Raw genomic sequence first — 18,265 nt, 5'->3', positions numbered from 1 at the left:
AAAGAGAAGAATAGTCTGGAAATAGTACTGGGGTGTGAGATGGGGGACTTCATTCTCAAAACAAGGCCAACAAGAACCCTCTGAAGACACTGTCAAGAGAAAAAAAGAGCAGCAAGCCAGAAGACTGAATCAACATTGTTACTGCTGGCTGTGGCAGATTAACTATGAACCCATAGATAGAGCTTCTTCTATGTTATGTCTATGTCTATGATATTGCTCATTCGTGTGACCACACTGTTAAAAGCACCAGCCACTTTAGAGCATTAATTAGTCTATATATTCTTCCTATAAAACAAACTCCTTCAAACCAGTAAACTAGAAGCTAGACCCTGAACCAAGCAAAAGCAACAAGTGCCTCCTAGTAGGAAGTATTTCAACATGAAACAACCTTTCAAAACCACACCTACTGTCCTCCTGGTTGTGTACTCTCCAGTTGTACAGAGTGGTGGAATTTTCTGCAGATTTCACTTTACTTTGCTTCCATGAACCTAGAGAAACCTTCTCATCTTCAGTAAGGACTATGAGTAATGAGTATTTCTCAATATCAATTTCTTTATTTGTGAGAATACTCATGAATTCAGGAGCTTTTCAGCCACATCTTATTTTTCCATTAGACAATTTGTATCACAAACATTTTTCCAGTGAATACGTTATTGTTGGGGTTCCTCCCCTGCCATGGAGCCCTGGGAGAGGGGCCCTGGGGGGGAGACACGGGGTCTCCCTGCCCCTGGTCAGTCTCATTCCCGGTTGGTTGGTTTGTGTTCCCCTGGGTGGCCAAGGACCCTCGGGTCCCGTGACTGCGGGGTTCCTGAGCTGAGCCCCGGCCATGCGGCTGGAGAAATAAACATCTCTGAAACATCTACCACGAATCTGTCCATATATACTTCGGTTTCCACGGGACTCCTGGTTTAAAATATACTTGTTGCAGTAATCCCCGCTGCAACACGTTATGACAGATATCTCTTCTGTTCTGTATGCTGGATGCCTTCTGTCATGCACACTCTGATCCTGGTATTTTGACAATCCCAATTAGGACCTTAGAAGGATGCAGAGTAGTCTGTGTTTTCATAGCACCTGGCAAAGCAGGGTGCTATGAAGATGTTTTTAGATCAAGACCTAGCTGTTCATGGAGCTAAAATGTGACCAGGTGACTTAAGACCAAAATAAGGAGTATTTTGCAGACTTACAGTTTTGGACATGGTCATGATTCTTGCTAGCTAACCCTGAACTCCAACTTGAATGATACTAAACATTTTCTAAAATGTTCAAAATTACACAGCTAGTTTTTAAAACTCAGGTTTCATTAATACCCAGCATGTTTAGATATTTCCTCGATGTCTGCATCAGGACAATTAATAGCTGAAAATGCATTTTAATTAAATTTGTTTTGCTTTTAAATAACAAGCTAGTTTCAAAGATGCTGGTTTCAAAGATGACTTCTCTTCATAGGGCATATGAATCATAAAGGCAACAAGCTCTGCCTTATAGCTAAGGGCTACAAGGAAATACAAGTAATGACAAGCATTAGAGGGTGAAGTATAAAAAAATAAGCAAGGGACTAACAGAAGTTTCCATGCTCTTTCTATGTGATTTGTGACAGGATGGTTACTTTTATCTGGGTTTCGTTTACTGTATTATAATACTATGATGATGTTCACATGGTGAGTTGTTTCCTGAGCATTAAATAAAGTCTGCAAAGTCTTTCAACTATACTGAGTTTATACAAATGTTAAATGTCATAATTGTAAGGAATCTTTATCATCAGTTTAAAACAAGAATGTAGTGGTAGAGGCAGTTATTCAATAACCAATTTTATGAACTTTTTGGAATGATCAGCAATCTACTGGCAGTTAATTGGCAGAAAATTCTTTTTAAGCTAGTGAGCAATCTAAAACTGCTAGAACTATAAAACTGGAAACTGTAAGATGGAAATCTAGGAGTGGAAAGCCAATGTGAGAATTTGTTTAGAGGTACAGTAGAGTATATACTGCACAGTTAGCCAGTTAATTTACTACCACTGCTTGTTTCCTGCACTATGGCAAAGCTCAGTATGGGCAAAATTAGCCCTGTGTTTCCAGAGTCTATTGTAGTCAGTTTTGAACACCATGTTGCCACCACTAGACTGGTACAAACACTCATACTAACTAATTTAAAACAATTCAGTATATGCATACATTACATTGCAATTTTACTCTCAGGAAATTAGTAGCCTGTAAAACCTATCACCATACTCAAGCAAACATCATGAAAAAAATCCTACCTAATGACAGAAATACAGATTATCAAAACATATTGGTCCAAATAACAGCAACCTACCAACACATCTGTCAAAATGCCACCTCCAATTCCTTCATTCTCAATATTCACATTACCTAATGGTTTCTGATTCTGATTCCTTCCGTTTAGAGAAAAAAAGAGCCTTGACTATATGTTTTGGAAAGATGACAGAGAAATGAATGGGAAACAGAAAAAATTGATGCTGCTACCTCTTTTAAACAGGATTCTCTTCAAAATGACAAATGTTCACAAACTGAACTGGGAAAATCAATCCAGGACTAAAGAAAATTTTAAAGGTTTTCAACACATACCATGTATTTTAAGCCACAGAGGATCAAAGAGAATAATGAAAAAGACCAGAAAACCCTCACCAGAATGAAAGCAAAACAGAAAAAATGAAATTGTACAACAAACCATAAGCATTTTAGGTGTTTCTAACTTACATGTAAGTCTCTGGAGAGGGTGACATTGCTCATGTCAATTGCTCGAGGAGTGTAACCATGGGCTGTATCTACAGAGATCTGAATGACAAATGTGCAAAACAGTGGAGTTATGCAAGCATTTAATATGAAGAAGTTAACATTAACAAGATACTGAAAGTAATTAAGGAACTTAAGAATTGTAGATCTACAGAGAGAAGAAGGATCCTTTGTGGCCCAGCTGAAAATAAATCAGGGGTGGTAAACTTCAGTGAGAATTAGGCAAAGGTCAACAGAGTTTGTTCCCAAAGACAGATGGCCATCAGACACAAATCCCTCTCACTTAAATACAAATTCCACTCGAACTCATTTAAGGTTTGAATTTATTGTGGATAAGGATGACGTTATGATTAAATCTCTGCTTTTTTTTCTCAGCAGGCAAAATCTCACACAATCTAGTTTTAGGTGAATTCAGGCAAAATTCAAATTTTGAATTTAGCTTTTCAACCCTATTTCTGCATTTAAGACTAGAATCTACAAATAGTTATCTTTTACCTTCTGTCCCTCCCTGCCACCCAGAAAATATCACCATTTTTTTATTCTTTCTTTTTACTGTCTAAATTTGTCACATGTTTGATCATTACATTGACACAAATGGTCAAAGAAGGATAAAAAGTGACAGAGATTCCCTGGATGCCAAGCCACTGATGCAAGAAGTGTGGCTAGAAAAGCGGCATTGATAGGCTTTCCTCTATGGGTTATGCAGTAACAGGTATCTCTTGCTTTAAAAATAACGTTTTTTATAAAGAACTTTTTTAAAAAGTCCAGGCTTTTCTTCCTATGTGAGGTATTACTTTCATATGCATGTATATGATCATATAGAGCCCTAAAATTTCAAAGGCTTCCTTTCAAAAGGCAGTTACTATTAATGGAGAATAAAACAAAGTTTTTAGCAAAGTGGCTCACTTGACTGGTTTGAGATATGCGACGCGTCCTATTATACAGTGCCATGGAATCTCCTTCCCGTGTTCTTTCAATTCGCCATCCCCATGCCAGCATAGTTTTTAGTGATTCTTTGATTGGCCATCGATAAATTTCTTTCTCCTAGAAGAATGTGCATGCAATAATTACCTTGTTTATTATGTAGCTGTACAGAGCAAAAAGTAACTACTGGACTTCTTCCTGTTTATACTGAGATGCAAAGAAATGTACTGAATTCAACCATCATGGCCCAGCATTGTTGAAATGATGCAAATAAATCATATAAGATATTAAAAAGTTTATTTATTATTTCAGAGGTGGGGAGAAGAATTCTGGCCCAGCAGGAAACTGATGATCTCAGTGATAACTGTGTTAATAGCATTCTCAGACATGAAGTCAAAGGTGGAGCAGTAATTATCAGCAGTAACACAGTGTTTTATCTGCTACATGAACCAAAAAACCACAATCATAGAACCACAAACAAGTCTGTGTTGGAAGAGAACTCTGGACATCTGCCTCTACCTTCTGTTGAGATCAGATAAGCTACCTAATTGGGCTATCAAGATCAGGTTATCTAAGTCTTGTTCTGTCATGCCTTCAATATGCAGGTGATTTCACCACTTCTTTGGGCAAGTTATTCCAATGTTTAAGCTGTCAAGATAACAAGGATTTCCAGAAAGCATTTCTGCTAAAGAACCTTACACCCATTGCCCCTTGTCCTGTCACTGTGCACCCCTGTGAAGAGAATACATCCATCTTCTCTGTAACTAATGCTTAGGAACCAGGAAACCAAGACCATATCTCCAGCAACTTTCTCTTCTTTAAACTGAACAAACCCAGTTCCTTCAGCATTGCTTCATTTATATCAAGGTCTTTAGATGTCTAATCATCTTCATGGCTTTATGCTGGAGAACAGACAAATCCTAAACCTAAGTCTCCACTAAGCAAGAAGGCATTCCTGTATGATCTTACTGTAAAATTATAGTGACAGTATCACACTTCAGTTTCACCATAAGTTATGCCATGTAGATTCAGCTATGTGAGAAGAAGTTTGAGTGGCCTATTTATTATACAATGAAACTTTTCTATATCTTTTCAGGATTTTGAGGAAGGCAACAACCACACCTTAGTTGACATAGTGTAAATATTTTTTTTCTTAAAATGATGTAAACACAGGGTGATATTTTCAGTGATATTTCAGCAACCCTGGATCAAGCATGAAAAAATTCCTTACCTTTTCAGACAGTAACTTATATTGTTTCATTAATGGTTGCACTTTTGCAGATTCAGAAAATGTTTCACCATAGGTCCATCCATTGGCAAACTGAAAATAGCAATAAGAAGGACAAAATAGGGAAAAGCAAAACATTATGAAAAATCCTATTTTTATTGGTAGAAATTAACTGAATAATGCTTCCGCAGAGCTGTTCTCTTAAAGTTTCCTTTAATATATATGTATTATATATATATATATATATATATAAAAATATATATGTACTGTGCTACAGTTGAAGAACTATTTTTAACATTGGACAAACAAAACGCACAAAGGAATAAAAAGGCCAAAAAGCTTATTTGGTTAAAAACAAAAAAAAAAAGAAAATTCAGGTCCATAAAACTGTTAAACAATTAGCAAGGATATTTACTCAAAAGTCAGCAATGAAAATGATGAAATGATTAAACACTATTTTGAAATACTCATATGCACTTAGAGAACTTTCCCCCAAATATATTTGAAGAAAATAGTATGTCTATATCTTACCTACACACCAACTTGTAACATTATGAAAAATAATAACATTCTGAGTAAAATATTTTAAAGGTTAAATGGATTCAAATAAAAGATCTGATTTTGCTTTAACGGGAATGTAGATTTTACCTTTTCCATTGACCATTTGTCATGAGCATGTTCTGCATATTTGTTAATAAAATATTCCAGCTTTTCAGGGATTGTAATGCTGAAAGTGAAAAAAAAATCAGCATAATATCACACAGGCTTAAATTGAACACTTTTTTTGTAAAGTAAATTTCAAATTAAATAATAAATAATGCGTACACCCCTTCCATGCATCTTACTGTTCTTCTCACATAGAGTTCGCTCCAAGGCCCAATTAAATCAAGGAAGAAATCGGAACTATTTCATGGACACTGAATGAAAACCACAGGAACTTTACTTCCTTGAAACATGTGTGCAGGGAAAAATCAATAATAAGATCAAGCACCAGTGCTTTCTGTCACATATTTTTTTAGTATTAAAGATATAACTACAACATATATTTTCAGAAATATGGTAGTAACTTATTGCACATGTCCATTATAAAACTAAGTGTGCTAACAGTTCTTTTTGAAACATTATCTATTTTATATAGTCCTAGAAATAGTATTATATGTTTGAAGCCGTTCATTTATGACAGCTTCAAGATTATGGCTAAGGCTTTATTTTACAAAACACCAGTGAATATTAAAAATACAAAAATACCTAATAAAACAATAAAACCCCACAGAAATTAATACGCTAGCCCTTCAAAGGGTGTACAAGAGAGTGCAGAAGTTAAGGTTTCTGAAGCAGTAAGAAAAAAAAGAAATTATTCTTAATCTTCAAACTAGGACTAGAGGTAGAATCCTCTCCCAAAAATAACTTATCAAATATCAGTAGTTTACTTCATCAGCATTCCTACGAATGAAAGGGAATAAATGCTTTTGATCACTGATGAAATAGCAATATCTTCCCTCCTAACATAAAGAATTTCAGTACGAGTAGTGTTAGAGTGCCATCTACTGCGAAGTAGAAGTATAGATTTTCAGTTATAGGGTGGAAAAACGCAGAAATGTAAAATCAAATTATATCAGACTAACGGTTTGCAACACACACATAAAAGTCAGAAAATATTCATCCAGCACTCTCAGCAGGTTTTTTTTGTTGTTTGAAAGATTGCATTTGAGGGGAACTCTATTAATGCTATAATAGTTCAAATAATTTCAGAAATGCAATAAAATTACAACTATGATAACACCCTATTATCTGTACCTTCATACAAATAGATCCAGTACTAGTAAGCAATGCAAAGCTGGATTTGCATGTTAAAAGAATGTGGGATAAATTGGAGGTTAGAATTATAGCAGTAGTTCTGTCTTTGTCTTGAAACATCACAGAACTGTTGACTCCTACAGCAATGAAGAGACATATAATTTGGGTAATATTAAGTAACATTTTCTGGGTTTTTCAAATCTATCTACGATTTTTCTCTGAAATGACACCAGATAAAGTAATACTCAGTTAAATGATAATATAATATTCTTAAGAATTTTTGTTAAACCTTCATATATTTTAACTACATCTTAGAAAAATGAATTTTAAAGGTCACTGATGTCCTTTCTATACTCCAGACTTGATGATGTCTTTTACTGCCATATTTAGATGTGCATACATGTAAAAGCATGCTGTAAGGAAGGTGTCAATCTACTGACAGCATCCTGTGTGCTGAATGTCAATACAGGCAGAAGGCTCACAGGGGCAAGTGAAGCAAATGTTTTACAACAGGAATTTTTAAAGATCTAGTGGATAGTCATATTTCTGTAAGACTATTCTATACAAAGGGAAATGGCACACTGGCTGTAGTCAAAAATCAGGGCAGAATATTTCCATTCAGATACGTGCTTTGTCTGGCTAACACACTTAAAAAAGCAGGGTCAGCGTCTGACTGCCTAGAGTGAATGAAAATTGTTCTGCCCAATTCCCAATTATTCATAGTAAAAAGATTATATGAAGGCATGATCAAACAATTTTCTGTAGGTGCACTGTCATTCACACAAACTGGAATTAGTGTCTTGACATACATTAATAAGGACAGGGATGAGGTAGACTTGTCTACTTTTTCAGCTCCTAAGAACACGCTGGTTTGTTTGCAGCAGACAGACAAAGACAATTGGATAGTTCTATCTCCTGGGTAAAAATGAATTAAAAATATTCTAAGTTGGCTAAGAAATTAATTATGTAACTTGCTAGTTATTGCTTTACTTGATTTAAAATAAATACATAAATAAAAATATTAAATTAAGATCTCCATCTTATCTAGAAAGTAAGCATTCCAAAGAGAAGCTGTAAGTTCACATCACACCAAATGACAGACTCTCCCCCTCTTCTGCACATTCACGATCAAAAAACCTGAGGTGCAATGAATTAATTCCTTACTTTGAGGTATCAACAGGTTGAGGATTAAAGTTCCCATCTGAATCCATTGATGACTGTTTTTCCATCATATTGACATAATTTGATTCCATATAATCTGGAGGTAAGGCTCCTGCAACTGCGCTCAGACAAGGCAAAGCCAATTTGAACAGTTCTTGTTCGTATTTCTGTGGAACACATAAGGGATAGAAAGTGAGCAGTGAACGGGAACTTCCAACATCACTAGTGAAAATGATGCAGCTATGGATGAAACCAAGCAGCCAGAGAATGGCTTTCTTACTCAGTGTGAAACTGAATTTTTGTTCTGAAAATAAAGAAAACTGAATGTCCAAAGGAGAAAGCTAGAAGGAAGTCTTAATCTTTCTCAAGTAAATGGGAAAAGTGTTGACTTCACTAGTAGCAATGCTAAACATTTTTCAGAAGCCAGAAAGACAGCACAGCACAGGAATATGCACAGCATTCCATAACACTTAGATTTGAAATGAAACTCATTAAATTTTGAGCACGTTTGTTAAAAATAGTCACAGAATGAACAATAAACACATACCAAGATGTATTATTAAACTTCTGTTTAAGATAGAACTCATTCAAGGATGCTGAATCTACAACTACTAAACAGAGAAGTGTACAGATCTGTACAGATACATCTCAAGATTATTGCTTTAGTGTTTTTTTTTTTTTAAAGAGGCATTAAAATAGTATATCTATATTAAATTACAAACTGTAAGAGGAAGATTTACATTTACTAAAGCCTACATTTTTTCCTTTGAAGTGGATGATACAGTGTTGATAAAAGCTGGGTTAAAATTACAGGTTAAAGAAGAAAGATTACACAGTAAGTATTTTACAGTAATAGATGGATACTAAAGGTACTTACCTTTTGAGATAAAGCATCAAAAATACCCCAGAACAACTTTCTGGATAAATGAAGTTCTTCTTCTGATGCAGCACCAAAGTTACCCCATCCACTTGGCAAACAATAATATTTCCAGCATCTTTCATAATGATTTGTCAGCAACTGAAACAGAACATATTTTGAAAGCAAATAGAAATATAACTGCAGAGGTCCTTCCATTCTGGCACTCAAATATTACACAGATGCTACCAGAAAAACATCTATACTTTTATCAATAAGCCGTGTTGTATCACTGGTGCATATACACCCAGAATGAGCAGTTTGTTCATCTTTGTTTCAATGCCACTTTGCAAAGTTTTTGGAAAAATATTGCAAGTCACAGTCAGTAGAGAGCTGACAGGATTCCCTTTTTTCCATCCTGAACAAACTTGAAGATGGGAAAACGCAGACATTTATAACATAAATGCATATATGTGCATAAATAAAGACAGGAATTATTAAAAAAAAAAAAAACAACCCGCGTCTGATATGTAGAAGCAAGGATTTTGATAGCCAAAATTATAATCTTGATACTGCACTGTTCTTTTATACTTTCAACTGTTCTTTTATCAGGCCAAAAATTCCAAAACAATTCATGTAGTATATTTGTATATCTTCAGATTTAAATAACCTGTTAATATATATTTACTATTTAAATTGTTGGATGATTAAAGAAAAAATGCAAAGAACTTATATACATATAAGATGTAAAAAGACAGAAGCTTCATTGTTTATGTAGAACCACAGGAGTCTCAGAAATCTGGATTCTTAAGAGGCAAATATGTATTTGAAAATATTTTTTCAAACTATATTCAATTGCACAATGGCCAGATAAGTTTGCTTTTGGACAACATGTGGATAATAATATATATGAATATGTTTTTAAACCTAGTCAAGGGAGTAAAGGTAGGTTTAGTCTTAGAGAAATCCCTGATGAAGCACTGAATATTATTTAAGAGCAAATAAAAACAAGGGATTCCTATTCTAAAAAGTCTGAACTACACAGAATACAGGAAAAGCATCATAGATTTGAATGCACATGGCTGCTTAAAACCTGAAGCAATTTTTAACTGTAGAAACCAAAAAATGTATTCACAGTAGATAGCACTGTATTCTGATTTGCCTTCATTATTTTCTCCTCTCTTCCTATTCAAAATTACATTTTCAGATGCCTGATGGGCTTATAGCTGCCTATTGAGATTACTATAACTGGCTTGCCAGCACAAGGCCATAATGCTTGTGCTCCACAACACTACAATATTTTCAAATCAGAAGCACAGCAGATATGGGTAGGAGTCTCATGTTAAATCACTGGAAATCAGTTTACTGTCAGTGAAACCTTTTAAAAGTTATAGGTCTATCTCCAGATAGAGTTCAATTTCCTCAGAAGCTCCTATTAGTCTTTTAGGTGTCAATGGACAAAATCCTTTGCCCATGCTAACAGCATGGTTCTCTTTACATCTGTATTCTCGCAAAGCCTGACTAGCCAAAAGGATCCGATTATTATTTCCTTATTGTCCAGTTCAGCAACGAGGGAAGCTCACTGCAGTCATGAGCCTCAGTATCATATAACATGTTCTTTTAGATGAACAGATGTCAAGGAGCTGGGCTTGTTTCTTCCCCTCCCACCCCCAAAAAACAAACCCTGAAGCACTATGGTACTTCAGAAGTGCCAAGTTACTACTTGGTTTTAGCAGCACATAAAATGCCATAATGCATTATAAGGGTCCCCTTCAGGGCAGTATACTAAATTATGGACTATTCTTCTCACACATAGACACAGAAGAATGGCTGCTCCGGAATCTTTAGTTTGATTGAGGATTTCTGGGGGGGCATAACCAAATTCTGAAATCCTTGGCAGGACTTCAGCAGCAGGCCCTGGCTTTGAGACCAACAATTTAAATTCCTCTTCTTACATCAGAGGTCCTGATGTGCTCTTAAAGCACAAAAATACATTAAATAAGAAAATATTAAATATCTCATTCAAAGCTGTGGTGGGAAAGCATTAAAAAGGACTGCTGAAAAACAGTAGGGAACATGTGGAACCAAATGTTTATTAAAACTGATGATGATATCTGAGGAATCTTTAAGGAACATGTCATCTCAGAAAGGAAAAAACCCTCCTTTTTCTTGTGCATTAGGAATCCAAATAAAAAGATACAGCTAAACTTTTGGGAGCTGAAAACAAAATGGAACATTACCACTAAACATAACTGCTTAACAGATTTCTGGGCACCAACAGAAAGAGTCCTTTTTCCAAGAGCAAGGAAAACCAATGCAGAGGACAAAAGTAAGGGTACATACAGACTGTAAACTGCTATGTTTGTGCACTGGATTCTGCCCCCTGCCCCTAAGGTTTTTGCTATTCTGTTTTCAGAAAAGAACTGAAACAAACAGGAAATAATTAAAGGAGAAGCAAACATTAGACCCAGACTTCATAATTCCATATGGAATTTCTCCCAAAGCAACAATTTATCCTTAAATCTATGGTCTTAGAGTACTGCAGAGTGGAAATAACGTAACAAGGGTTACAGAGAATCTTCTCAATGCAACTATTTTCTGTTGCATTCCATTATAAAGAATGCTGTTGAATACTAATATTTACTTTTACCTTGAGAGGCATCTTTGCATGTTCATTTAACAGGGGTACATCAAACACTAATCTCCTCAGCAAATGCTGCATCATGGAAGGCCTCAACTGCCTAAAAGCAGACAAACCATTTCAAAAGGGTGTACCAGCACATTTTTATGTAAATAACTGATAAATATATTAAAGCAACATATCAGTTCTATGCCATTAAAATTCTTCAAATTCATTAAATAGTAAGATTTTACTTGTGTCACTAGGGCACTAGGGATCCAGAAGAAAGCAAACAAGTGTATACCAAAGAAAATATTCTGAACAAGATACAAACCAAATGCTTCAAAGAAGCCAAGAAAATATCTTATCTACAGATGGAGAAAAGCAGGAAAAAAAGAACTGAACTTTGATAATGTGTACTAGGATCACCATGCCCATGAAAAAAGGATATAATGTTAATTTCTTGTAATATATCTCAATGGCTCTTAAAATAACTTAGAAACTAATGAAGACATAAGAGCACTATCTCTTTTGATGTGCTAAACAAGACACAGCAGCGGGCACCAACTGGAAGGACAGAAGAAATTGTTATAGTATGAATGTTAGAATGGCATGGACATTAAAGCTTTTCAGATAAATAGTAAAATCTGGTCAATCTGGTTCTTAGCAATGTAATATATATATAAACTGGTCAAATATGTCAAATATATCAAATATCAAAATTTTATGATATCAAGTATCATCAAACACGATATATTTTTTACATATATTTTTACAGTATTATAATATAATTGTCTGTCATTTCTGAGCACATTTCCACATTGTACAAAGAAAAAAAAAAGTCATGTTGAAATATTAAAAAAAAAAACCCAAACCAAATGCTCTGGTGAACTGAAAGCGTAAATGTTAGCTTTAATTAGAACTTGAATTTCTATTTGTGTAGTCAGCTTATCATAATTGAGCCTGTAGATTTATAAAAAACTGAATAATAACCAACTGGTTTTGACCCTGCAGACACACAGGCAAAATCTGTCCCATACCTGTTCAGTAAAGAGACATAACAATACTAGTCATTGATTAGGATTTCAAATGGAACACACCATAAATAAAACTCTACATAGAATTGTATAAATTACTGAATACCAACCACAAATCTGTCCAGCTAAAAGTATTTAAATGGCAATTCAGTGTCTGTATAACTCTACAACTCCAGAGTTTTGTCTTTTTGCATACTCTTAGTTAATCATCAAGGTTTTAATTTAAAAGATTAGGTGATAGCAGAATAACTGAATGAACGAGAACTGAGGAATAACTGGTGATTAAGAAAGCTGCAAATTGAATACAGTATCTTAAAAACTATCATAATCATCTGATGCAGAAAAAAAATATTTAATTATGTTACTGGTGGCATAGTTCTGCGTTCCTGTATTATAAATATAACTGATTACTTTATCATTTAGCACTCCTGTACAGCCAGGAGTATTTTCTTACCCGCAGATAGACAGCAAACACTCTTCAATAGAATCTCGCTGAGCTTTGGTAAGAGAGCATCCCTTTGAGAGTCTGTACACAGTGTGTAATAAGGAATCGATGAGGGAAGCATGGTGCTCCGTGCCAGCAAACAGAGGGGCACATCTGGTCAAGAGAGGCAAGACTGCTGTGCAAAGGTATCGATTCAGAGCCAAAGCCATATCCGTAGCACTTAAAGCAGCCTATAAATTAAATAGGACAGAAATTACACTTGTTTCATCAGTGTTGTTACAAATTAAAAGTAATTGTTGATTTTGTTTTGCAATTATAAAGGGGGAAATTTCCAGAAACATGGAAATGAGGATACGATACCTACTGGAGCTAGATGCCTAGCTTGTTCTCCTGCTTTTAAAGTCTATAGATGGCTTTTGTTTTGTTTTTAGTGAACAAAAACAGTAAATGCAGTCATTACAAAATAAAACACTTTTCAAGATTATATTGAAGAATGTCATAGTTGCTAAACAGAACACTCCAAAATCAGGTAATAAAAGTCAGTATCTTTTTGCTACGAACAAGGCCAAGTTGATGTGAGTTAAAAATCCACACCTGCTCTTTCTTAAATATCTGGCAGAAAAGGACCTTGGGGTATTGGTCAACAGCTGCACATGAACTTGTGTCCAGGTGGCCAAGAAGATTGATGGCATCCTGCCTTGTATCAGCAACAGAGTGGCCAGCAGGACAGTGATCATTCCCCTGTACTCAGCACTGGTGAGGCTGCACCTCCAATCTCCAGTTTTGGGCCCCTCACTACAAGAAGGACATCAAGGTGCTGGAGTGTGTTCAGAGAAGGGCAACAGAGCTGGTGAAGGGTTTGGAGTACAAGTCCTATGAGGAATAGCTGAGGGAGCTGGGGCTGTTTAGCCTGGAGAAAAGGAGGCTCAGAGGAGACCTTATGACTCTTTACAACTGCCTGAAAGGAAACTGTAGTGGTGTGTCAGTCTCTTCTCCCAAGTAACGAAACAGAGCAGGAGGAAATGGCCTCAAATTGCACAAGGGGAGGTTTAGATTAGATATGAAGAAAAAATTCTTCGTGGAAAGGGTTTTCATGCATTGGAACATGCTGCCCAGGTAAGTAGTGGAGTCATAATTTTGGAAGTGTTCAAAAAATAAATATATTCAAAAAAGTGGATATGACACTTGAGGATCTGGTTTACTGCTGAACAAGGTGGTGGTGCTAGGTTGACAGATGGATTTCATAATCTTAGAAGTCTTTTCTGACTTTAACAATTGTATTATTCTATGATCCCAAATAACAACACCATTATTTCCAGAAAAAAATGTTGACATAAGAGGTCAAATAGGAAAACCAAATTCAATGTCTTAGCCCTCATAATAGCTCTCTAAATCTAAGCTTTCTGGATCAAGACAGCTAAAAGAAATTAGATGGAAATAAGACTCACAGGGAAAGAAAGAAAAGAGCAGCAACATTGAGGTAGAACTAAAATAGAAATGTAGTCATTTTCTAAATAACAGTGTAGGTGTCCCTAACAAATGCACAGAGATGAACACTTTCTGTCTATTTCAGGAATGTGGCTCCCAGTCACATGCTTCATTGGCAGGTCTTCTGATTTTTATTTCATAGCGCAAGCTCAGAAAGTCTCCTGGGGAAAGGCACTGCATCTTTTATGGATATGGGTATCAGTGCAAGTTCTTAAAAAGTGAGCATTACACTGGACGATGCATCTTCAAGTATTATCAAAGCTCAGAAGCAACACACAGTTCAGACAGCATTTGAGAAAGGCAGAAGACGTGAAGACATAAAAAGTGCTTTTACAAGGGATGAAAAATGTTGTAGTGCTCAATAAGATAACAAAACCAAAAAAAACCAGACTGAAACCCTTACCGTATCTAATGAGGCAGCAGCACGAAGGTCTGGCAGAAAGCCAACTTCAAGAAGGTGTAGAAGAAAATCCTGGTCCTCAATTCCATAGACCCTGTCAAGGAACAAAACCATGGCTGCCTTGTGATCTGGGCAAAACCCCGCAGACATGTCAGGTTCCACCACAGTACCATCTAAAAGGAAGAAATAAGACTTCAGTGACAGGGATCCTCCTCCACCAGCAGACTAGGCAGTCATGCTGCTACTTATCAGAGCTTTTGAGTCTCTCTTAATACCTAGGCATCTTCCCCACAGTTTTGTCACGCAAAGGCAACGTATTTGTAATTAAATGAAAAAAAAAGCATAAGATAAATTCTACCCATAGTGACCTCAAAGTCCCTGCATACTTTTCTGTTCACACTTTGTATATTAAGGGATTCTTAACAGTTGATATTCTAATATGCTAAGTACCTAAGGCATAGTAATTAACCTACATAACTACCTATTTCTCAGCAGAAGCAGATGGAAAGTAAAAATTACAAGAACTCTACATCAGAGATCCTGGAAATGCAGCATTGGTGAGCATATCTTTAATGTATGACAAAGAATTAAGAATGTGCCAACGAGTCATATATATGTCAAAACTTTCAAAATATCTGAAAGGAATTCATTGAAATATTTTAAAATCTTGATACTTTCATTTGGGAAAGTAAATAAACACTTCTGCATGTATGAGCTATAGTCTGCTACTGAGATCTCACCTATAGGTCTATCCATATTTGGATCATAAATAAGTAATGGTTGATCTTATCTCTTCAACTGCAACCTATTGGAAAATCTTGTGCTGTGAGTCTCTAAACAATCCAGGTAGCATACATAATGTTTTCCCTCCAGACACACTAAAAGCAGATGTAATCCCTTTCCTTTTTATATAGGTGCTCACAGAGCTCCCATATTGCAATCAATTTTATATAGGCAGAAAACACAAAGAAATGCATTCGCCTATGTATGTCACATCTATCTCTTCAGCATAGTTGCTGGAGAACAACTCTGGTGTCTTAGTAAGGTCTGCTAGAAACAATTGACAGGGTTAGAACAGCAAAAGCTAAGGATTATTTTATTGAGAAATGAGGCTGCAGTATTTTAAAATAGTTCTAAAACCAGAAAGCATGCATTTTAAAATTTCTTTTTAAAGTTATAATAGATTTTCATAATTCAATTTAACAGGATTTACATCAGTAATTTAAGGGTACACAGAATTGTTGACTACAGCATGCATAAAGATTTTTGAAACATGTATGAGATACACATGATCTGTCTTTTAATTCATATAATAAATAGTTGAATTTCTGTAATATTTTTAAATGCTGAAAAAAGCATGGGTGTCAATATGTCAATAAATTGCAAATCATAAGACTAGGATGGGAGAAAAAATGTAGAACAATCTTACCCTTCGCTATGGTTGGCATGTGGAAAGCAATACTGATTACTCCCACCAAATCTTCGAGTGGAATCAAAGACCGTAGAATTGATCTGATTCTAATGGCTTCCCCTTTACCAGCATGGATTAGCTGATAAAAAGAGAAATAAAAATTTAGCAAGATCATCTTTTTATCTTCTATACGAAAGAATAACTACTCCCAAAATTGCGTGATAATTAACAATGTAAATTTCATGCAGTCTGCATTGATTTGCTGTAGTTTGGATGCAGATGCACAAAGTCTAAAAATCTACATGTTTGCTTATTAAACAAGACTAAGCTCATGGAAAAGTTTTTATAGTGTTTCTAATTCTTTGTATCTAATGCCTGAAATAGTGACAATTTACCTTTGAGAAGGTTTGTTGGTGTGAATAAAGATTCTGAGATATTGGTGTATATGTCCAAATATAATGCTTACCCCTACATTTTAAAAGAATGCCCTGTAATATATATATATATTTTTATATATATATAATATAAAAAATTTATATATAACATTAAAAGTCTGTTTAAAGTAAGTATATGAAGAGTAAAACTGTAGTTTATAAAAAATAAATCACTGTACATCATCACAACAAATCGAGACATTTGAGGAATTTGGTTGTCACAATGGACAGTCAAACCAAAAAAAAAAAAAAAAAAAAAACCAAAAAAAAAAACCAACCACCAAAAAGCAAGGGAATAATTCCTTTAAAAAACCAGCTTCTGAATGTATTTTTTTCCCTTGCCAATCAGTAGAACACATCCTGTCCACTAAGATACTATGTAGCCATACCACTGATTTAATACCTGATAACACCATACTGAGAAAAAAATGAACAGCAAACCAGTGAGCAGTAAAATAACTATGCCTTTGCTTTCCAGTGCATGAAGACATAAAACTTACATGCATTTCAGGGGCACAACGTCCTAAGAGATCAATCAAGGCAGCATAAAAGGTCATGATTGCATTTCCCATGTGAATAGTGTCATCTTCTTGTTCTTCTATTTCACTGTAATTAGTTAAATGTTACAACAAATAAAAGATTAAAAAAAAAAAGAAAAATTTTAAAAATACTAATAAATAAAGAAATTCTGCTCATATGTGTCATAGCTTACAGAGAGTGGCTTCTGTTAACAAATTAACTTACAGCAGACTAAGACAGATTGTATTTTGTTCCCTAAAAGATAGTAGCAACATCTCCATTGTAACCATTAGTACCACTTAGCTGTGAATTTTTGCATCAGTGGACTGATGCTTAATGGAATGAAAAAGAACAAACAGAATTCTAGAGATGTCTTAACATTTAGAGAGAGTTACTTAAATTAACAGTGCAGAGGAAGCACTGTTTAGCAAAAGATAAATCTCTGCCCTACACAGAATCCAAGGAAGAATCAACTGGTAATTCCTGTGTTAAAACAAAAAGGTCATTTCACATCTAAGATTACAAAACAAAAAAACAAATATTATGGCAATGTAAGCAATTCTACTGCACCTACAGGGTTTTACTAGATCCATTACTTGGGGAAGGTCCATCTCTTGTTGGATCTTCTGATATTTGTATTGCCTCCTCCATGGCAGCAAGCAACCCATTGCCTCCTTCTCCTCTTAGAGCTGGACCAAAACACTCAGGTCGGCGAATAAGCAGTCTGACTACAACATTAGCATTCTCCTCCACACTCTCTCCTACCACACAGAACAAATATCAAGATATAAGATTATATCGAAAGGAGTTCTGAAATATAATCAGAAAAAGGGACACAAAAGAACAGAATGCATAGAAACTTTTAACTACAAAACTCTTTAAATATCACAACAAAGTTACATAAACACACGTGCACCTCTATTACTGCACTAAAATAAAAAACGTGTATAAAATAAAACGTGTTTTAATTCAAAATTAAATAAAGCCAAGGACTTAACTATGTAGTAAAGGGTGTTTAAAGCATCACTGAAACTACTGAATTTTGGAAAAGATTCAGTCAAGTGCAAGGGTTAATGAGGGGACCAATATAATTGCCAAACACTAAATCTGGACTATCTAAATCTTCATAAACCGATAGGGGTTTGGCTCTGTATCTAGCCTGAATTTATCACAAAAAGATTTAGGACTC

The 18,265-nt window shown here is 35.2% G+C and overlaps 1 protein-coding gene across 1 annotated transcript in view; it reads right to left on the bottom strand.

Moving 5' to 3' along the window:
- The window catches only part of RYR2 (ryanodine receptor 2), a gene marked incomplete at both ends in the record, with an annotated part of 390,473 nt that overhangs the window by 99,983 nt on the left and 272,225 nt on the right, over window positions 1-18,265 (bottom strand). The window contains 12 exons of the mRNA XM_082276741.1: window positions 2,721-2,798; window positions 3,663-3,800; window positions 4,912-5,001; window positions 5,557-5,635; window positions 7,870-8,033; window positions 8,744-8,884; window positions 11,373-11,463; window positions 12,834-13,054; window positions 14,716-14,885; window positions 16,142-16,262; window positions 17,058-17,163; window positions 17,651-17,837. Coding sequence (XP_082132867.1) covers window positions 2,721-2,798; window positions 3,663-3,800; window positions 4,912-5,001; window positions 5,557-5,635; window positions 7,870-8,033; window positions 8,744-8,884; window positions 11,373-11,463; window positions 12,834-13,054; window positions 14,716-14,885; window positions 16,142-16,262; window positions 17,058-17,163; window positions 17,651-17,837 — 1,586 coding nt within the window. The remainder of the gene's footprint in view (window positions 1-2,720; window positions 2,799-3,662; window positions 3,801-4,911; window positions 5,002-5,556; window positions 5,636-7,869; window positions 8,034-8,743; window positions 8,885-11,372; window positions 11,464-12,833; window positions 13,055-14,715; window positions 14,886-16,141; window positions 16,263-17,057; window positions 17,164-17,650; window positions 17,838-18,265) is intronic.

Source organism: Coloeus monedula (assembly GCF_965178545.1).
Source record: "Coloeus monedula genome assembly, chromosome: 2".
NCBI classification, from domain to species: Eukaryota; Metazoa; Chordata; class Aves; order Passeriformes; family Corvidae; genus Coloeus; species Coloeus monedula.
Note: the sequence above shows the minus strand (reverse complement) of the source record. Positions and strands in the feature narration are given on the sequence as shown.